General features: G+C 41.7%; 1 protein-coding gene across 1 annotated transcript in view; it reads right to left on the reverse strand.

Annotated features, from left to right (window-relative positions):
* The window catches only part of SLX4IP (SLX4 interacting protein), a 178,828-nt gene that overhangs the window by 43,178 nt on the left and 112,757 nt on the right, over window positions 1-22,893 (reverse strand). Inside the window, exon 4 of the mRNA XM_086701680.1 lies at window positions 19,183-19,303. Coding sequence (XP_086557806.1) covers window positions 19,183-19,303 — 121 coding nt within the window. The remainder of the gene's footprint in view (window positions 1-19,182; window positions 19,304-22,893) is intronic.

The following is a 22,893-nucleotide window of genomic DNA, read 5'->3' on the forward strand; positions in this document are numbered from 1 at the left end:
CAAGCTCACTGCTGTCAGCGCAGAGCCTGCTTCAGAGACTCTGTCCCCTATTCTCTGCCCCTCCCCATCATGTGCTCTGGCTCTCTCTGAAAAATAAATAAAACATTTTAAATAAATAAATAACCCCCTACTACTCAATAATTAAAAAAAAAGTCAATTTAAAAATGAACAAAAGATTTGAATAAGATGTTTCTCCAAAAAAAGATATATAAATGGCAGATAAGTACTTGGATACAGGGTAAACATCATTAGCCATCAGGGAAATGGAAATCAAAATCGCAATCAAAGCCACTTCATACCCACTAGGATGACTATAATCAAAATGACAAATAACAAAGTGTTGACAAGAATGTGGAGGAAATGGAATCTTCATACACTTTTGGTAGGAATAGCAAATGGTACAGCTGCTTTGAAAAAGTCGGAAGTTCCTCAACATATTAAACACAGAGATAACAAATTACCCAGAAATTCCATCTTTAGGTATATACTCATGAGAAATGAAAACATATATCCACTCAAAAACCTGTGCAAATATTCATAGTAGCATTATTCACAATAGCCAAACAGTGCAAATCCAAGTGTCCCTCAACTGATGAATGGATAAACAAAATGTGATATATCCACACAATGGAATATTATTTGGCAACAAAAAGAAATGAAGTACTACCAGTAAATGCTTACAACCTGGATGAACATTGAAAACAATATGCTAAGTGAAAGCCAGTTATGAAGAACAACATATTGTAAGACTCCATTTATATAAAACATCCAGAGTAGGAAAAATCAGTAGAGACAGAACTAAATTGGTGGAAACTCTGGGATGGGAATGGGAAGGATGCTGGGGTAAAATGGAGAGTAACTGCTAATGGGTATAGAGTTTCTTTACGGAGGAACAAAAATGTTCAAAAAGGGGTTCTGGTGACAGTTGCACAGCTTTGTGAATATATAAAAGCCAATAAATTGTAAACTTTACCTTTTAATAGTTTTTTTAAGTTTATTTTTATTTATTTTTTTGAGAGAGTGAGCAAAGGAGGGGCAGAGAGAGAGGGAGAGAGAGAAAATCCCAAGCTGGCTCCACGCTGTCAGCACAGAACCAGATGCGGGACTCGATCCCAAGGACCGTGAGATCATGACCTGAGCCAAAATCAAGAGTCAGACACTTAACTGACTGAGCCACCAGGTGCCCCTAAACTGTATACTTTAAATGAGTGAATTGTAGGGTATGTAAATTATATCTCAATAAAGCTGTTATTAAACAAACAAAAAAAGAATGGGATAAAATGCTATTCAACTAAATTGGTGGGAACTGTCTGTGTTCTTAATTCTGAAATCCCCAAATCAAATAGGAAGAATGCTTTCCTCTAACTGAAAATGTCAGAGACTTCTAAAATGGGGTATATGACTGGTTGATCATGCTGGTAAATGCTAAGAGGCTACACAGAAAAAATGTTCCCCATCATTTTACTAGATTCATCAAATGCCATCTATGAGCTTTTGATGTGTGAATTCTATAATTTTCCAATAGTAGGCCTCCTTGCCCTACAGTTATCCTAATTAAATTTCACTGGTGTCTTTTAAGAATACCATATACAATTCCAAGTCCCCAAAGTTTATTCAGTCTAATTTTTACTTTTCTAAAATACTAGAGGAATGGGGTGTCTGGGTGGCTCAGTCGGTTGAGCGTCCGACTCAGCTGTGCTGACAGCTCAGAGCCTGGAGCCTGCTTCAGATTCTGTATTTCCCTCTCTCTGTCCCTTTCCCACTAGTGTGCTCTCACTCTCTCTCTCTCTCTCTCTCTCTCTCTCTCTCTCTCTCAAAAATAAACATCAAAAAATTTAGTTTTTAATAAAATAAAATACTAGAGGAAAAAATGATTTAATAAGCTGGAAATGGGGGGGTGGGGAGCATGAAAAAGCTTTCTCATAAGAGAACTATTTATAAACTCTATACTTTTGCTATTAAAAAGTATTTTACTAAAATAAGGATAAACTTGCACACTGCAAAAATTTTAGTCTTCCAAAAGTTCACATTACCTTGAAAGGAAACCCAGAAGCTGTTTTATTTTCAAATATATCTTAAGAAGAAAGATTTCCTAAGTGTTTCAAAAATGTTTTCTATTTAAGAGAAGCCTTTACAAGTCATTCTTTAAATAATGAGAATTTCTTTTCCCCCAAGGGAATAATTTCTACTGCAGTGTTTCTAAGAATATACAGGGTTAAAACCGTGTAAAATAGATTTTCTCACAGTTAGCGGAGAGTGAAACACCGCAAATAGGAAACCAGACAGCTCGGGGGTCAAAACACTACACTTCCAGGTCAGACTTCTGGTTGCAATTAAGTAAAATTCCTGCAAATATTTGTAAGGAAATCATATTTTTGGTGTCTCCTTTCAGCCCTTGTAACTTCTTACTTTCTTTAACAGCAACTTGTATTTGTGGGTATATACATATGTATATTATTTATTAAAGACACACAGAAATACAAAAAAACATAAACATTTAGGTACATAACACACCAACCTATGACCCCAGAATGGCAATTTGATCTTGGACTCAAAGGTAAAATGAGCATTTGTTCTAGGCTTCCATTTTTTTATGTTTCAGATTATGTGGACCCAGTTTTGTTTTTGCTTGACACAGACATGGATAATTTGGTTCTCAAGACATTTCACAAAATAGGTTAAGCCAAGTTTCCCATTAGATTGCATGGTTCATGATCAAATAGTTAAATTTGAATCTGACTGGAGTTTTGGCTGTAAGTAATAACAGCACTGTGTTAGAACAACAAATGTAAACAAGGTCCACAATTAAATGTACCTGAGTAGTTATTAAATATGCTTTCTACTCAACTCCCTGGGAATAGCCCAGAAGCTCAAAGCACTCCAAAAAAATACCTACCTCAGAAATCTGTGGTGGATTCACTGACAGATATTCCCGGTTTTAGGTGTTATTACAGTGAGTATAAAATTATTTTGATTAAAAACAATTAAGCAGTAAACTGAGAATCGTAACCATAAAAAAATATTTTCATTTTAGATTTTCCACTTTCACTCTATTAGGCTGACATGTTAGGGAATTTGAAAATGAAAGCACTCTGGTTTTTCATCATCATTTGGGTTGTAGTCCCCACAATTCCCAAGGTATTTAGTTAGCGGATCTCAGTCCCAAAGTGTTAAACCACTGCATGTTCTCCTGAACAAGGGCCTCTTCACTCGTCTGTCCTCTGTACCCTTTTAAAATCAAAGGGTTTTTACAGATATTTAGACTGTTAGATAACTACTATTTTCTCTCTCAACCTTCTTAATGGCTATTAAATATTAGTGATGTGAAACTCAATTAGTACAAATCTTAAACTCTTGGCATGTGACTGGAGAGCCCAGCCAAAGGAAAAGAATTTAAAGGGAACAGACAAGTTGGTAAGGGCTACAGGCACTTCCCAGACATCGGAAGGGTAATGCTGTAGCATAATGCACATAAAACTCCCAAGAAATGAATAGTACATGCCAAGGCAAATAGTTTCCACTCTACCTTGTCATCCCACACATTAAAAAATTATATGCAACCCCTAGGAGAAAAGGCCACTGCTTTATGAGTGGCAGCGGGAGGGTGGAGTAGAGGCGCTTTTCCTCATTAGTATCTGCCCAACACAGGAGAGGTGGCCACTTGTTATGACTTTATCTGGGAGGTACCAGAAGAAAGTGGAGCTTCACAAGAGTCTCACTAGCCTTGTGCCCCCCCACCTCTCACCTCAATATATAAGTGCGTAAAAATCACTTGCACAACACAAAGCCAGTGCCACATGGAACACGTTCCCAGAATGCTGGGAGAAACCACAATTTTCACTGGGTGAACCAGAGAGAATTACAGGCCTCCCATTCAGTTGTCACCATTAGAAATAAGGTGACAAAACAGATCCCCAAAAGAAACGTTGTGTCTTTTTGTTTTTGTTTTTGTTTTTGTTTTTGTTTTGTTAAATCTCAGCCCTGTTATCAGTTGAAAGGCCAGTGACTTCCTCTTCCATCCCTTCTCCTCCGGACCCCAGAAGGGCAAGAGTGATGACCAGTTCTACCTGACCACCAAATGGAATCTGCCTTTGGAATGAATATCTGGTAATAAATCATCAGTCTTGGGGCGCCTGGGTGGCGCAGTCGGTTAAGCGCCCAACTTCAGCCAGGTCACGATCTCGCGGTCCGTGAGTTCGAGCCCCGCGTCAGGCTCTGGGCTGATGGCTCAGAGCCTGGAGCCTGTTTCCGATTCTGTGTCTCCCTCTCTCTCTGACCCTCCCCCGTTCATGCTCTGTCTCTCTCTGTCCCAAAAATAAATAAACGTTGAAAAAAAAATTTAAAAATAAATAAATAAATAAATCATCAGTCTTCACAGAGCTGGTAAATAGGCAGGGCTCTCAGCCAACTAGGACAACTCCTTAGGAAAAAAAAAAAAAGGTCTTGCAATCACCGTTTGATGACAAAGATCTTTCTGGAACTCCAGAGTCCCAGGGGATTTGGTAGACTGGTTTTGAACTGCCCAGTTCCAGAATATGCAGAAATGTGGGAGCCTTGAGTCTAAATGTAAATGTGAACATGCAGACTCAAAAGGAATACTGGAATTGCATCACCAGGAAAGCAACAGAACTGGCTTTGTAACGTGGAACTAAGCAGTGGCAATATGGACCTTGTTTTATGAGGGAAAAATCATTGTCTTTTTGGTGTGCATGGTAGGAGGTTAGGGGAGAAGGGTAAGGTGGGAGAGATGGAAGCAGCTTACTCACAGGCCAGTAGGATCAATCCAGTAAGGTTCACGGTAACATTGGCAAAGTTTTCCAGGTGGTTGAACTGAAGTGTGATAACCTCTTGGTGTGGCAGAAAGAATCCTAACCTGTTTTGAAGCTTTGTATACTGGGGGGGGGGGGGGGACTTTTGTGTGTTTTAATTTCTTGTAAAATTGAAAAGTGAACAAAAGACCGGCCATTGAAACTGGCAATTTCCACAACAGGTGACTGTAACAAATGGAAATATTAACGCTTAAAGGGTTTAAGGATTTTGTTTTCTTGTCATTTATTGCAACAAATGGTTAGCAAAGTCTCCCCAGATTTTGCAAATGCAAAGCATCTTGTGTTGTCGGTCCTGTTTTTAGCACACTTTTGGTAAAAAGTGTAAAACTTTAAGTCCTGCAAATTGCCCCTTCCTGGAAAAATCATCTTTGCTGACACTGTGGCACATTCACCAGAGGGCTTAGAGGCACTTGCTTTCATTACTGCCCTTTAAGCTTCTCATGTGGATGAAAGCCTAGAAAATGTTTTTATTGAGTACACTATGGGAAGAAATGTAAATAATAAGCAAAGCTATTTAAACACATGTGTAAAAAGAAAACACATGTTTCCACTGCGCCCTAGGACAAATCTAAGGAAATCCATTTCTATTTGTAAAGGGCTGCGAATATAAAAAAACAATGCCTAAATATTAAGAATATCTACCAGAACAGTAAGTAATTGAAAATGTGTTGTGCTGTTTTGCTGTTTTTCAAACCACGCGAGGGCCCAGTTCTCCCCCTTCAGTCACCCATGTCTGATTGCCCTAGTCTGAGGACCCCTCCATGTCTGCTTGTGTGACTGCAGCCCAGCTCCGCGGCCACAGCTGGTGTGCGGGACAGGAGCGAAGGCTAACACTCCATGGGAACAGCTGACAGATGTCAAAAGTGGCCGCTGCAGTGAGCAGTGTTTGTCAAGGGCCTATGCTTTCTCAGGGTTAACAGTTGTTGGATGTACAGTAATTTCTACTGTTGTTAATGTGTAAGGATGGATGGTGTTTCACGGCAAGTTTCCCCTGTCTTCTTGGGAAATGCCTGCCACTTTATGTGGAGGAAGGGCTGGGCTCACAGGGAAAAGTGTTTCACTTGCAAAATTTATTTTAAATAGGAAAAGGCCCTGTTTTCAATGGGCTGGGAAAATAAATACAAACCAAAACAAACTGCACATATACAACTTTGCACTCATGGGGACGCCGGAGAGCAGGGCTCACAATCAGGCCTGTGTCTGAAGAGCAAAGAGAAAGCTTTCTTTGGCAGGTACCATACACTGGGCGTTGGGGAAAGGAGGGGAACATTTCTCAGACAGAGGGAAGAATAGGAAGAACTTGCTTGTTTTGGCGATTCTTGCCTTTTCTCCTCTGGTGTGAACACCCACTGATTTCCTAACATGGTGGTAATGTGCCCCACCACAGAATGCTGCGTGGGTGTGGATGAAGAGAGAGGAAGCCTGGTAATTCAGCCCTGAACATTCACAGAAGATACCTTGGATGCCACAAAAGAATGAGCAGACGGCTCTATGCATTGGCTAAAGATGGAAGCTAAGATTTTAGAGGCGCATTCAGCTTAGAAGAAAAGCCAAAAAGAAAGCCACTGCAGACAGAAACCACAGTACCCAGGAAAATTTAATTTATTTTATGGCATTTTCCAAAGGACTGGGTTTCTTAGATGTTAAATGCAAGAACAAGGTTATACAAAATGGAATAATAGGCAGTAAAAAAAAAATTACTGCTCTACAAACACAAAAATGTAGTGAACCCCTAATATTTAGACAATGCACTGAGGTAAGTGCTTGGAGCAGAAAGATGAGCTCTGTTTTGGGGTCTGTTTCTCCCTTTCCATCTTGTGATCAGAGAAGAGGGGATATAAAACCCAAACAAAGATATTCACATTGTAGTTCAGGCAGAACACTGCTCCTGGCTTTCACATGGTTAACTGAAAGACAGCTTTGTTTTCATGATTAGAGGAAAGTTTTATTAAGAGAAAACAAACACATTTATACACATACACACACACTCTCTCTCTCCCCCCTTAATCGGGATACTGAAGCAGTGAAGACCGCCCAGATATCAGACAGACGCATTTCCACATGGCCTCTGACACTTACTAGCTCTGTGACCTCAGGCAAGTTGCTCGCACCCTTGAGTTTGTTTCTTGTCTTCAGATCAAGGGTTAAGAATGCTGGCTAGAAGGGGCTACCCTAAGGATCTGCCATGGGTATGCAGACCCGGCACAGAGCTGGTGGCTAGCAGGCTAAAGCTCAGAAACAGGTAACTAGTAGGGGCATGGATGCTAACAGAACCTGGGATGGGGGGCTCTGGAGGCTATGTTTAGTCCCTAGGTGCCACAGAGCCAGGACATAATGCAGCTAATCTTACACTGGGGTAGGATGTTGTTCTGACTTTCTGAAAACCAATTGAAAACTACTATTTAATAATTTGTAACTGGGGCACCTGGGTGGCTCAGTTGGTTGAGCGTCCTACTTCGGCTCAGGTCATGATCTCACGGTCTGTGAGTTCGAGCCACGCATCGGGCTCTGTGCTGACAGCTCAGAGCCTGGAGCCTGCTTCGGATTCTGCGTCTCCCTCTCTCTCTCTGCCCCTCCCCTGCTCATGCTCTGTCTCTCTCTCTGTCAATAATAAATAACATTTAAAAAAATTATAAAAAATAATTTGTAACTCATGATCACTTTCACCTCTGCCTTTTGTTGAAGGGGTAAGACATGTTGCAATGGAAGCATGCCCCAAAGCCTTGACAAATGAACATGTGACTGGTGAACAGAAACTACAATTTGTTCCTTTATTTCTTCCAATGCTTGCGTTCCTCCTGAGTAACAGGCTCCGCACTGGGTGCTGAACAGCACAAGAGCCCTGGCCCTCGAAGGAAATGAAGTCTGTCTGGGAAGCAAGGAAGCAACTGGACTGGTAAGTGCTGCTACCACTGAGGGTGGACTGAGCACATGGGAAAGGGTGGAGGCAGCTCCCAGAGAGAGGTGCACAGAATCAGATAGAGCTCCTCAGGAGGAGTGACACCCAGGCACAGGCCTGCAGGAGGAGGAGGAGATGATCCACCAACGTGGAAAGAGAAGAGAGTTGCAGGGAGAGGAGGGCAACATGTGCAAAGACGCAGAGGTAAGAGTATGATGTTCTGGGGCCTGTGAGTCAGGCTGCAGTGACAAGTTGATAAATGACCACAGAAGCTCTCCCAAGATTGCCTGGCCAAAGCCATCTGGGACCAGCGACTCCTCTCCCTCTTGGAAGAGAGGGGCTCCTCTTGAACTTGGCCTCCCATGGGTCCAGTTGTAGGTCTAGCAAAATCTATAAGCACTGGGCAGTTGGCTTGCCTAGCATTCTCCTGAATAGTCAGACTGCTTGGTGCCTGAATCTGGTACTAAAATGTTTGCCACTTCCAGCCTGTGCCAAGTGATTGCCCTATATTCCCCAGAACGCTCTGCACAATGGTGGGGGGCCAACATGGAGAGGACACTACTGCCAGGCCTGTTCCTGGGCAGGCAGCCACCTTGGGGCATGAGAGGTAGTTGCTGAGAAGGCTAATGACCATGACAGACATGGTGTCTACAGACCATGAAAGCCCAAAGTGGATGTGTCATCTGGTGACTGGATAGCCTAAAATCTGTAGTCAACTAAGGCCCATGGCTGGCCAAGTCACTTGGTCCACTAGAGGGCCACAACTCAGTAGTAACCTTGGGAGGAACTCTGTCAGTGGCTCAATCCACTGACATCTTTGGCTTATTGGTTAACAGATATGTCCATAACTCCGAATAAAATGGAAAGCATACTTTAGGCTCTACTTAAACTGTATGCTATAGGCTGAACTGTATCTCTCCAAAACTCCTATGTTGAAATCCTAATCCCCACCACCTCAGAAGGCAACTGTATTTGGATACAGAATCTTTAAAGAGGTAATTAAGCTAAAATGAGGTCATTAGAGTGGGCCTGAATCCAGTATGACTGGTGTCTGTATTACATAAAAGGAAAACAGAACACAGATACAAATAAAGGGAAAATCACGTGAAGCCAAAGGGAGAAAATGGCCACATCTACAAGCCAGGGAGAGAGGCCTCAAAAGAAACCAACCCTGCTGACACCTTGGTCTCAGAATTCCAGCTTCCAGAACTATGAGAAAATAAATTTGTCTAAGTCACCCAGTTGGTGGTAATTTTTTATGGGAGCCCTAGCAAATTAATACATTATATAATAGAAAAAAAGTCTAGGTCTGGTGAACAGGGGCCTGACCTGGGCTACCTTGAAGGAGAGCCACAGCCTCTTACCCAGTCCCCAGATTTGACTCAGTTCTCAGAACTGTATCTCCTTGAATAGAAAGCCAGGCATCACTCAAGTCTGGACTATAAATCTTTCACTTGGGATGTACAGCTATTTACTACAGTTCCTGTGCAATGAGAAAAGGGGAATAACCAGAATTTTTGAGAATGATTAGACATTGGCTCGGAGACAATGCTAACTCTTGGGGTTCCAGATCTCCATTATGATCCCCAGAGTGTGATAAGTAGAAACTTGTTTCAATTAATCTCCCAGAGGGCCTGGCGGGTCCGTGAAAATCTGTACTTCTCTTCTCATTTGATGAGTACATAATTGGGATAAACTTATCCTGCAACCATGTTGGACTTGGACTAAACTTGGACTCCATGTCTCATGGAGTGCTACATAGTAAGGAAAAGCCAAAAAAAAAAAGTCTCTGGAGTTCCCTTTCCCCATCAAAACCAAAAGCAATACTAATCCCTGGAAATCAAAGAGTTCACTCTGTCAAAGAGTTCATTCAAGTTTTTGCACCCTGCAACTCTTACTACTAAGAAATAAGCTCAAACAGTTGTAGGTATGTTTGTGTTTCTTTGACCTAATTAAATGACCTGGAAGAGTGACAGCTTGAGTGACCAGTTTATTAGCAGATAAAAATTTGTGCCTGGCTAATCAATGGCTCTGCTCAACAGGATAGTATCAACCAGAAGCGAATGAATGCAGTGATATAACCTCATTTGGGGTGGAGAAACAAAATCTGTCCAGTGGGCAGAATGTTCAAGAGTACACTTTGGGTCCATTTGGCCTTTAAGGAAAGATAGCCTGAAGAATGTGTGTGTGTGTGTGTGTGTGTGTGTGTGCGCGCGCACGCACATGCGCACACACACACACACACACACACACACACACACACACACACATATTCATTCACTCATTCACTGGTAAGAACTCAGAAGGACTGGTGTCAAGGACATTTGGGGAAAAGCTACGTGGAGTGTGTGTGAAAGTATGTGTACCTTATGTGAATGTTCTCCAAAAGACTCCATTAAGAAGTTCTTGTAATGAGCTGGACAAAATGACCTGCACATGGATGTTGGCCAGCCTCTTACCCCAGGTGCCAGATTATCTGCTTAAAGGGCTCATGAGCCATGTGGCCTTGGTGGCAAGGATGAATATTATGCTTGGACTCAACAACATGGACTTAACCTCACCCACACGGAGCCCTGCCAAATGCCAAATCTACCAACAGCAACAATTAACAGGAGGAGTCTCTCTACCAACTCTCTTATTGTAAGAAGATGGGCCCATGGTCAGTGGTGGTGGGTGATTATAATGGACCTCTTTCATTACAGAGGAGACAATACCTTCACTGGAATGGACCCTTTATTTGGGATTTGGATGTGTTTTCTATGTCTGCCATGTTTTTGGCAGCCACGTCACCCACGGACTTACTGAAGGCCTCACTCACTATCACCGCCACAGTGTTTCTGACCAAGAAACTCATTTTACAAATAAGCGAGTATATTCATAAAATTCAGTGGTCCTACTAAGCAACCAAGCAAGGATCAAATGCAGCTGGCCTTACAGAGTGGTAGAAGGGTCTACTGAAAATTCAGTTGTGATACAAACTGGGGTGAAGTCCTAAAAGATCTACTACATGCTGTGACCAGAAGAATAATATGTGTTCCCTTGGCAAGAATTCCTGGAACCAGGGAGTGGAAGTGGGAAGTGACCACCTCAGCAAAAGCTCGCTTTCCATCCTCATGACTGTGCTTCATTGGTATTCAAAGGAAGACTGGAACAGAGAGGATAACAATGACCCAGGCTGAGGGTTAAATGTGCCGCATAACTCCAGGTTTTTTACGCCATTAGACAAACAGACCAAAAGGGGAGTAGAAACGTTGGCCCATAATGACAAAATAGATGCAAGTGGATAAAACACGGGGAGTATAACGGCTCTATCTAGTGGCGCATTTCCAGTGTTAAAAGTTAATGAGAACTGTGGCAACCTCATAAAGGCAGGACCACCGCTGGCCCAAATCCCAATGAAAGTTTGGATCACCTTGCCAGGTAAAGAATCCTGATCAGCTGAGGTACTGGCTAAGGGCCAGGGGAATATGAAATAAATGTTAAAGGAAGGCAGATACAAACACCAACTATTTTTTTTTTAATTTTTTTTTCAACGTTTATTTATTTTTGGGACAGAGAGAGACAGAGCATGAACGGGGGAGGGGCAGAGAGAGAGGGAGACACAGAATCGGAAACAGGCCCCAGGCTCTGAGCCATCAGCCCAGAGCCTGACGCGGGGCTCGAACTCACGGACCGCGAGATCGTGACCTGGCTGAAGTCGGACGCCTAACCGACTGCGCCACCCAGGCGCCCCAAACACCAACTATTTATTGCAAAAGTTAGAATGGTGGCATCTTCCTATCCTGTCATCCTCGCTGTATCGTGTATATATTTATATGTTAACTAAGTTTTTTAGCTTTGTGTTTCCTTACTATTCTATGCAAGGTATGTAAACTTCTTAACTTAGTCAATAAATTAACAAATGTGAGCTGTGAATGAACATCACCCAGGAAGCCTGGGTTTGGACTAGAGCATGAGACTCTGGGTTCTCTCTGTCTGTCTGTCTGTCTGTCTGTCTGTCTCTCTGTCTCAGAGGAGATGCTGAGCTTACTTCCTTTGCCATTGGGAGAACTGTGTCTTTAGGCAGAAGCCTGTTGTTTGGAAGTTTGTGGACGAAGGAAGCCAAGAGGAAAACTTGAGTGGTTATTTTGTAACTTGTGTCCACTCACCAAAACTTCTGACCATCCTCCCTGGGTTTTGGCAACTTCCCACGTTGTAACATCTCACTTTGCCAAGGGAAGAGACAAACATTCTGTCCTTCGTGGCTTACCTGCAAGGAGGGTACGCCATGGGACCTAGTTTCACATTGCAGTGGCTCACAAGGGGCAGCATGGTGCTGTGGCCACGTGCCCGGAAATCAATCTTCTTCAGACTGGGGTGGAGGTTGATACCCGGTCTTGACTGTAGCTGAAATGGCACATGTACCAAAGCCATCCTCATCTCATGGCTGACGCTTTGCTGCCTGTGTGCCTTTGGAGGCCTCCCACAGGTACATCCTGTGAGCTATCTAATAATGTCTTTAATTGACTCCGCTTAAGAACGAGACCCATTCTACTAGTCTCAAGCAGAAATGAAATTAAATAAAGGATATTAGGCAATTAAGGTTCCTGACCACAGAAGGTTTTAAGCTGGAGACTATCACAGTTTTGTTTTCGAAAGACCACTCTGGCAGCAGAGGTGTGGATGAATTGGAAGGAAAATCAGGAGGCTGTGGCAGTAATTCAAGGGCTGATTAAGAAGGCCTTGACCAAGGAAGGGACAATGGGAACAAGAGAAAAAATTAAGAAGAAAAAGGCAAACAACCCAATACAAAGATGAGCAACAGCTGTAAATATGCAGTTTAGTCAATATGTACATTAAAGTGAAAGACAAAAATCAAAGCACAGCATCTCCTTGTCTGATTTTTGGCCTGTCAAACTGGGAAAAATTAAAACACTGTAATACCTAGCACTGGCAAGGCTAAGGGGAAAACATTAATGAGACAGAATTGACAGAAATCGACAGTGAAGTCTTTTAAAAAACTTTATCACAACATTAATTTTTACTGAATCTGTTGAAATGACAGGTGACTTTACAAAGATGAAGCTATCAGCAAATGTCTGTGCTATGCTGTCTGCTGAGTTTGTCAATACTTACCGTGGTCCTTTATATTGTAAGATTAAGGAAATGGTCTCAAAACCATTTATGCTATTTTTTTATAAAAAAAAAACTCAGAGCATGAATAATACTAAATTTTATCTGAGTAATCAGCAAAGTTACCTAGAGACTTCAGCTCAGCCAGCACTGTGTGCTGAGTATCTGTACTGTGATGAGGCACATTATTGTCACATGGATCTAGAAATAGAAAAAGGTAAGAAACTCATGCAAATGAGAGAAGTTTTCTGCTTTACACAAAAGCATAAACCACTCACATTCATCCAAACCACCAAACAGTAACGACAACTCTATTTTCAGGGAACATGAGACAAAGAACTGGATACTGAGGAGGAAATAGGCAAGGCCTTACGGTTAGTGGCTTTGAAATTGCTCTTGAAAAAGGCATTTAAGTAAGATTATGGGAACAGCTGAGAACAGGCAGTTAGATAAATGTAGAGAGATGTCTTTGGCTCTGAGGCAAGAGTAAAAGCACGTATTCAGATTCCATTTTTATGTGGTGCTGTTAATAAACAATACAAGGTGGCAGTATATCGGTGCGTGTATCCACTTCGTCCCTGCAGGTACACACAGCCTAGAGCAAGATGAACCTCTTTGTGAAAAGGAACCTTGTGGTAGACACAGATGAACAATGCTCTTTCCTTTTGGAAATTAACCGGTGAGTATGACGTTAAACACCTATAACCAGAAACAGAGTTATCTGCTTACGCTCTAGAGTTATGCAGCAAAGTGAAGAAGAAAAGTGGTTTTGTGGGTGGCAAAGAATCGATCTTTGCCAGTGAAGGAGTGGGAGAAAGGTAAACTGATTATAACACAGTCACAGTACAATGTGACAAATACATTAAAGGTGGTAAGTGCCAGAAGAAGACAAACTGAGAAAGACTTTGGAGAACTAATATTTAAGTTGGGTCTTAAAGGTTAAGTAGGAGCTTTCCAGACAAAGGTAAAACCTGTAAATGTAAAGGCAGAGGGATAAGGAATGCAGGCTTGTGGGAGACAGGAAAGTGAGTAGCAGGAGGAGACAAGGCAGGATGGGGAGGTTATGGAAACCCTTGACCTTACTAGGAAGAGGAAAGATATAACATGTGTGTAATTTATCATCTGTATAAGCATTTAAGTACCTACTGCAAAGCAGAAAATGTCCTCCAAGCTGGAGACACAATGGTAATAAAAGGGGCAGAGCCTGTCTTCAGGCGGCTTACATGTCTGTGGAGAGACAGACATTCATGGAATGGTGTTCAGGATGCTTGTGGGCCTATAACAAGGAGACCTGTCTCCAGGATAAGCTTCCTGAGGAGTGATTTTGAGCAGAGAGAAGACTGAGCACAGGGAAAGTGGAGACCAGGGCTCCAACATGGGCAGAGGCCCCAAGATGAGTAGAAGAATGGAGATTTGGAAGAAAGGAATTAAGCTGCTATGACTGGAGCAAGAAAGAAGGAAAAAGTGAGACAAGATGAGGCTGGACAGGCAGCTACTCGAAGGACCCTAGCTTGCACCCTTGGAGCCGTGGGGAAGAGGTTCACAAGATCAGACCTCTGATTTTAAGGGATAACACGAACTGAATGAAGTGTGAAGAGCAGGCGAGGCACTGGCCAGAGCAGGCGCAAGGAAGCCAGCCAGGGGGCTGCTGTGGGGGCGCAGGTATCCAGGGGAGGCGGGAGCAGGGACTGCTTGATGGCAGCAAAGGAGGGGACTGGCTAAGGTATGAACATCACAAGACATGCTCCATTAAAGATTAACTGTTAGCAGAAGTAGAAAGGAAAGGGAAGATAGTGCTTTCGCTCCAAGTTAACTTTCAGCGAGGAATACTTAACACAGCTTTTCTCCTACAGAGTGAACAATAGAGCGGTGCATTATATCATCTTGCCTCCCTCTGGCACTCACTACTTATCTCAGTACAGGGAAGCCAGTGCTCATCCCACAAGTGGCCAGTCACTGGAGGCTCCAGGAGGCAAACACAGGCTTCTCCTTGTTTGTGCTTGCGCAGTTAAATAAACCAAGTCAAAGGCAAATGACAAACTTGCAGCATATAAAACATACAAAGTATTCATATCCTTAAGGAGTATTTATAAACTAATAAAAATATGAACATTAAAATAAAAACATTATAAAGAAATTGAAGTGTGCAAACATGTATATCATCAGGATATTTGCTGTACTGCTGTTTATGACAGTGTAAACATTAGATGCAACCTAAATGTCCCACCAATAAAAGAGAGTATGGATATTTAATGGAATACTACATACATTAAAAATGGTGATGTGAACCCTGCATAGCCAAAACAATTCTGAAAACCATTAAGAAAGTTGGAAGACTCCTATTTCCTAATTTCCAAATTTACTACAAAGTTATGGTAACCAAAACAGTGTGGTAATGGCATAAAGACAGACATCTAGAATAATGGAATAGAACAGAGAGCCCAGAAATAAACTCTCACATTTATTTATTTTTTTTTAAATTTCTAATGTTTATTTTTGAGAGAGACAGAGAGAGACAGACAGAACATGAGCGGGGGAGGGGCAGAGAGAGAGAGGGAGACACAGAATCCAAAGCAGGCTCCAGGCTCTGAGCTGTCAGCACAGAGTCTGACATGGGGCTCAAACTCATGAAGCATGAGATCATAACCTGAGTTGAAGTCAAACAGTTAACCAACTGAGCCACCCGGGCACCCCTAAACTCTCACATTTATGATCAAAGATTTCCAATAAGGGTGCCACGACCACTTGATGGGGGAAAGGACAGACTTTCCAACACATGGTGGTGGGACAACTGAATATCTATGTACAAAGGAATATAGTTGGACCATTTCCTTAAAATTAACTCAAAATGGATCAAAGACATAATGAAAAGCAACAAAACCTATAAAACCTATAAAGCTCTTAGAAGAAAACACAATTTTTGAAAAGCTTCATGTCACTGGATTCAGTAATGAAGCACAGGTGGCAAAATATGAAATAAATTGACTACATCAAAACTTAAAATATTCGCACATCAAAGGACACTATCGAGAGTGAAAAAGCAACACACAATGGGAGAAAATATTTGCAGGTCATATACCTGATAAGGAATTAATATCCAGAATATATAAAAGAACTCCTCCAACTCAAAAACAAAAAAGCAAGCAACCCAATTAAAAAACAGGCCAATGACACAGACAGACATTTCCCCAAAGAAGATATACAAATAGTCAATAAGTACATGAAAAGATGGTTAAAATCACTACCCATGAGGGAAACACAAACTGAAGCCACAATAAGATACCACTTCACAACTGTTAGGATGGCTATTATCAAAACCAGAGAAAATAAGTACCGGCAAGATTATGGAGAAACTGGGATCCATTCTTGGTGAGAATGTAAAACGTAGTCACTGTGGAAAACAGGATAACAGTTCCTCAAAAAAATTAAACCAATAATGACCATATAATCTGGCAAGTCCACTGTGAGGTATACAGCCAGAGACTCAGAAAGCAGGGACTCAAAGAAGTATCTGAACACAAAAGTTCATAGCAGCATTATTCACAACAACCAAATGGTAGAAATAACTCAAGTATCCTGTGACAGATGAACAAATAAACACAATATGTGTGTGTGTGTGTGTGTGTGTGTGTGTGTGTGTGTGTGTGTGTGAGTGTGAATACTATTTGGCTTTAAAAACAAAGAAAATTCTTGGGGCGCCTGGGTAGCTCAGTCGGTTGAGCGTCTGACTTCGGCTCAGGTTATGATCTCACAGTCTGTGAGTTCGAGCCCCGCGTTGGGCTCTGTGCTTATAGCTCAGAGCCTGGAGCCTGCTTCAGATTCTGTGTCTCCCTCTCTCTCTGCCCCTCCCCTGCTTACACTGTCTCTGTCTCTCTCTTGAAAATAAATAAACATTAAAAACAAAGAAAATTCTGATAAATGCTATAATAGGGAGGTACTTTGAAAACATTATGCTAAGTGAAAAAGTGAGACACAAAAGGATAAATACTGTATGATTCCATTATAGGAGGTACCTCAAGTACCTAAATTCATAAAGTCAGAAAGCAGAATACTGGTTACAAGAGACTAGGGAAGAGACTGATGGGGAGTTACTCTTTTTTTTTTTTTCTTAATATGACATTTATTGTCAAATTGGTTTCCATACAACACCCAGTGCTCATCCCAAAAGGTGCCCTCCCCAATACCCATCACCCACCCTTCCCTCCCTCCCACCCGATGGGGAGTTATTCTTTAATGGGTAAAGGATTCCAGTTTGGGACAATGAAAAGTTCTGGCAATGGAAAGTGGCAGTAGCTGCACAACAACGTGAATGTACTTAATGCCACTAAACTACACACTTGAAAATGGTTACAATGGTAAATTTTATGATATGTATAGTTTACCACATTAAAACAATTTTTTTAAAAATGGTCATGTAGGGGCGCCTGGGTGGCGCAGTCGGTTAAGCGTCCGACTTCAGCCAGGTCACGATCTCGCGGTCCGTGAGTTCAAGCCCCGCGTCAGGCTCTGGGCTGATGGCTCAGAGCCTGGAGCCTGTTTCCGATTCTGTATCTCCCTCTCTCTCTGCCCCTCCCCCGTTCATGCTCTGTCTCTCTCTGTCCCCCCACAAAAAATAAATAAATAAACGTTGAAAAAGAAAATAAAAATGGTCATGTACGTGTTTTAAAGAATTTCTATATTATGTTAGGTGAAAAAAATAGGTTATAAAATTGTACAGAATGATCCCTTTTCTGTTTAAAAACAAACTTCTTAAAAATATATAAAATAAAAAAATAAAATAAAATAAAATAAAATAAAATAAAATAAAATAAAATAAAATAAAATAAAAAACTTATTGCCCACATGAGCCCAACAAAGACTTTGATTTTCATCTTGGGGCCAGAACAACACACAACACATGTACCCTACCAGGCTGGAAAATTGAGTATTTAGCATTTTCCACTCAGTAGTAGAGGAAGGCAGGGGAAGGGCTAGTTGAGAATCAGTACTGACCACGCCACGTGCACGCCAGAAATGGAGGTCTGAGAACCTTCTCTGTTCCTTCTCCTTTTGTACAAGTCAGAAAATGAAACTAGCCAGGTCTGTTGGAGTACAAAGGATGCAGGCTCCTATGGCTTTTCTCAAGCTTTATCCTACTACTAAGTGAAATTCCAGAAAATGTCACCTAACACAAAATTGTTTAGACTGAAAATTCCATTCAAGGCTTTGAGTTTGGGTTAAATTAATCTGTCTGCCTACTTATCAGCTGTGCCCAGGTGAACACTGTAGTTTAAGTATGTCTACGAAGTGGGGGTGGGGGGGTGGGATGCTGCATTAGCATAACCTAGGGGGATGCCACGTTAGTATAACGTGGTTCACAGCAGTCCAGCCCTGTCCTCTGAGGATTAACACAAGGTTGACTGTACTTGTACCACAAAAGAGTGTTACAAAATGCCAACCTAAAGTAGAAAAAATTAAAAACACGGCAATGATAGGTGGAAAGAACAGTGGGCTGGGAGTGAGAAGAGCTGGATCTGGGATCAGGTTCTGCCACTTGTCACCCAAGTATGCTTTCCTTCAACAGGTCACTGAATATGTGTATCAAGCACTGGGCTAAGTAAGGCAGGGAGGGGGACAGTGTTGGGGGGGGTGGGGGAGGGATGCCAAATAAACAAGGTCATCTCGATCCTCAAAAAGATGATCTTTTATTTGGGCGAGCTCTTAATCTTGTAGACCCTCAGCTTCTTCACCTACAACTCGGACATCACCATTCTCAAAGTGTTGTTAGGAAATAGTGCAGGATAGTTCAACCTCAGTGCCCTTGATGTTTTGGGCCAGATAATGCCTTGTTGTGAGGGACTGTCTTGTGTATTGCAGGATATTTAGTGACATCCTTGGCTTCTAACTCACTAGATGCCAGTAGCTTCCTGCCAACCCCTCCGACTTCAGTGATGACAACCAAAACTGTCTGCAGACATTACCAAATGTCCCCTCCTGCAAGACTACCCCCAGTTGAGAACCTCTCAAATAGGGTGTCATATATATGAAAGCACTTAAAAAAGCATAAAGCCGCAAATCAAGTCAGTATTAATGTAAATCTATTTGTAAGACTACTTGTCAAAAAAAAAGTCCCTTAAAGTACAGTTTCCTTAGGAATGTTTTATTTTCCATTTTTATGTTTTTTGCTTACCATTAAAAGCCCTCCAGGGCTTTTTGGTTAATTTTCCTTACCCAAACAAAGCATCTTCATTAGAACATATTTTTTAAATGTATCACTGTACTAACATGTCAGTCAGAGTCAAACATAATTGCCATCTCTACAAAGCAGAAATTTTATCCAAAATCAAAGTACTCTGTGCCTACCTTTTAAGGTCAAGGGACTGGATCTTGTGAATTCTGTATTTGATGGCCTGTGCTGTTTACGAACTTCCAAGTACTCCTTAACTCTTGAATCAATGGTTTCTTTTAACAGTAAACAGACTTCCTAAAGCAAGTTAAAAAATGAGATATAATTCTCTCATTTAATGAAATGCAAAGAGACAACATTGTGCATATTAAAAAGTCAACACTGAACATTTCATTTCGTTTGCTTTTTTACTTAGCTGTGAAAGCTGAAAAGAATGCTATCTGTGCTCATGGGTATCACCCCAGGTTTAAGTTTGCTACTGAGGTTTGCTCAAAACCATGTTGGTTCAGTCTGTGATCTGAGAAATTCATTTAATTTCCCTCTGCTTCAGCTCCACATTTCTAAAAGGAAGGTAAAAGCAGTGAAGTGCCCACTGTGGCCAGGCAAGACTGTGGATGAGGGAAGGATCCAGGAGGTGGAGCATCTCACTGTGACCCCACCCAGCCAGCAGGGGCAGCCCCGCCCACGGCTTCAGTGGACTATTGTCATGTGGGGATGCTAGGTGGGGGAGGGGGGTCATCAGCTGGTCATCAGCTCTTCTGGTCTGTTCAAGAGAAGAGGCCACAGCAATTTTTATGCGAATATTTCCCATTTTTCAAACTTGGTTCAATACTTTTCTTAACCTAACCTAAACATCCACCATCCTTCATTCATTAGTTTCTGGCTGCAGGTTTAGAAATCTACTGAAAAAGGAACAGCACCGAATGATGGGCTGAAGACAGAACTAAGAAATCAGTAATGTGATTTTCTTCCATGCTCTTATTGATACTGTGTGTGCCCATTTGCTTTTGTGAAAACTGCACTATATCCACCGATTCATGGTGAAAATAATTTAACTTCTCACATTTCTTTAAAGTAGATTAATATTTATTAGGCAACAGAAACACATGGTTTTAATTCAATGTCAATGTACCACAACACTAGCAAATTTCTGGAATGTGTTATTTTTTTATATATCAGTGTTACTTATGAAAAGAAAGACAAAACTCTAAAAAGTCTACCACATGATGGGAAGACACTGTCCACTTTAGGTGGCATGTAGCCAATGTAGATAAAGGGGGAAAAAATGGCACACAAATCTAAATTTCTTATCTTCGATTAAGAACTGGTGTGTAAGGACTAATAATTCTGGTCCAATTCCCAGACTGCAGAAGGCTCAGAGTTGCCGAGGTCAACTCAAACCTGTTTCACTAATTTCTTCAATGCCATCTCAGGTTTATCTCTTATGATTTTCAAAAATTAAAACGAGAACAAAATTTTAAGAAGCCCTGAAGGGCAATGATAGCCAAACTTTTCTTTTATTGCAAATACAGACACTCCTCAACAGTAGTGAAAATCCTTGATTTAATTCACAAATGGGAAATTGTACATAAAATATAAACACTGATCTCTCTTCTGCTCTCATTTTGCAGCCCAAAGATGCAGTGCCTTGTGGAATAGAGAGAGATCCGTTTACAGTTGAGCATTCTGGCATTGTTCACACAACAGAAAGGCAGCCTTGCCCCATACTGTTGTTTTAACAATTAAAGAATTTTGCTTCACATGCAGGGTTCAACTATGACTGAGCTAGAAAATATGTGAAAGACATACATGGAAACAAAGATTGTTAAAATTTAGCCATAAATGCCCTATAAGGCTAGAACTAAAAATAGTACGACAAAAATAAAACAAAGGCCCATACAACACAAACTTTCTCCCTATAGTTACGGGGCTTTCCTTCCATGAGTCAGGTTTGACGAATGGAAGGTAGACCATGTGCAATGTGGTCAAGATAACCTAGTAACTGACCACACCACACTTGGCGAAGCATTCCCTTCAGAACCACAGCAATGCAAGAAAAGACAAAGTCCCAGCTAAACTGGACGGGCAGATAAAAAGACCACGCTGAAATCGATGAGCAAGAAGACAGAGATATACAGGGTATTTCTAGGCTAAAAAGGGCTCCAACATGCTTCCTCAAGTTTACAAATGAAACAGTTCGAGCTGGACTGTTTGGGTACAAAGACTACTCGTGCTGGACTCAAAATAAACATGGCTTTAATCCATACAATTAGTTCCCTTTTCTGAAAAGGAACTGGACATTCTTAAGACTTTCACTATATAAAGTGACTGCTCAAATGCAATCAAATTGATTGCTCATGAAATCCCAATCATGAGATGATCTAATGATAAAAAAAGATGAAAGCACTGAGGCACTGAATAGAGACTAAAGTCATATCCTTCCTTCACTAGCTTTTCTTCCTTCTCTGTCTCTGTCTCTCTCTGTCTCGGAGCAATTTTCATGTCCATGAACAAACTTTAAAGGAACAACTTCAAGTATATGCAGCAAACCATCTGCTTTGCTCTGAGAGGGAAGCCTGGCTTCCTGGCATAATGCTGGAGCCAACACTGCAGCCAAGCCAACACCAGCCATGTGCAGGTCCCATCGTGCTCGGACCACCTTTGCTAAGTCATGCCTTGCTGCCCGGACGTTAGGACTAGGTGGAGCGGCACAGCTGTGTGTGGCTCCCTGGAAAAACCTAGCCTCATGCTCTGGGTAGGAGGTGACTCACATATTCGTAGCTTTATTTTAAAGGCTCCAAATCAAAGGACTTGGCAAAACTGACTAAATATCAACAAGAGAGAGCTAAGGGTGAGGTGGTAAAGCTGGAAGAAAATGGACAACAGGCTGGGTCTAGAACAGTGGATTCTAGAATGCTGTTAATGTCAGTCAAGTCAGAAGCCTTTTGGGGTGAGGTCTCCTTAAGGTGAGCATTAGTCACTTTGGGGGAAATAAAGGAACCATTTTGAACCACAGGGACATGTGTTGTTGGTAAGCCAAATCTTGGAATTACATGGAGTTGAAGTGTCGTAGGAGATGCCAGCATACTAAATGCTAAGACCTGAAGAGGATAATTTATTAACCTGAATGGTAAATCCCATTATACCGAATCTTGTGCCTGCCTTCTCCCAGCTGTTGGGCCACCAGGTATCCTTGGCAATACCGTGACAGCCAAGTGCTGATTATATCATTACCTTTTGACTGAAAATGTATTACTTATAAATTTTCTTTGGGGGAGATTTTTTTTCCTAGTAATCGTCAAAAGTTGACTGAAAACAGTTACCACAGTAAAGGATTTTGGGCTTGCTTTTGTTGCCACTATCAGCAAATTCTTCTCCGTATACTACCTTTCAGTAAAACTTGTTTTTATTTCTGGCTCTAAAAAGCTGTTGTGACAAATATGGAGGTCACAAAGTGCTGTAATACTCTGAAAGTTACATGAAAGCCACTGCCTGCCTCGCTATCCCTGCTCTGGAGGACAAGGATATGGAGGAGGAAGCAGAGCACGTGATGAAAGCCAGATGCACTCTCCAACTCTCTGCCACAGCAGCACTTGGGTGGGATCACGGAAATGGAGAGCCAGTGGTGACTCAGCTGACCTCTGGTCGAACTTTTTCATTTGCAGATGAGGAGACTGAGGCCCAGGAGGTCAAACACCATGCTCCCAGTCACATGACCATCTGGCCATAGGCTTCCCTGACAGACTATTGTGAGAAGGAATACAGTCCAACACCTCCACATTTACTGTCAAAGACTCATGTTAATAAAAGGATGGTAGAAGACAAAAGCGCAGACATTGAGAATTTAAGATTTAAATAAGAATTTAATCTCAAGGTGTGAAAGATCA

Source organism: Puma concolor, chromosome A3 (assembly GCF_028749965.1).
Source record: "Puma concolor isolate L17-30 chromosome A3, mPumCon1.1.hap2, whole genome shotgun sequence".
NCBI lineage: Eukaryota > Metazoa > Chordata > Mammalia > Carnivora > Felidae > Puma > Puma concolor.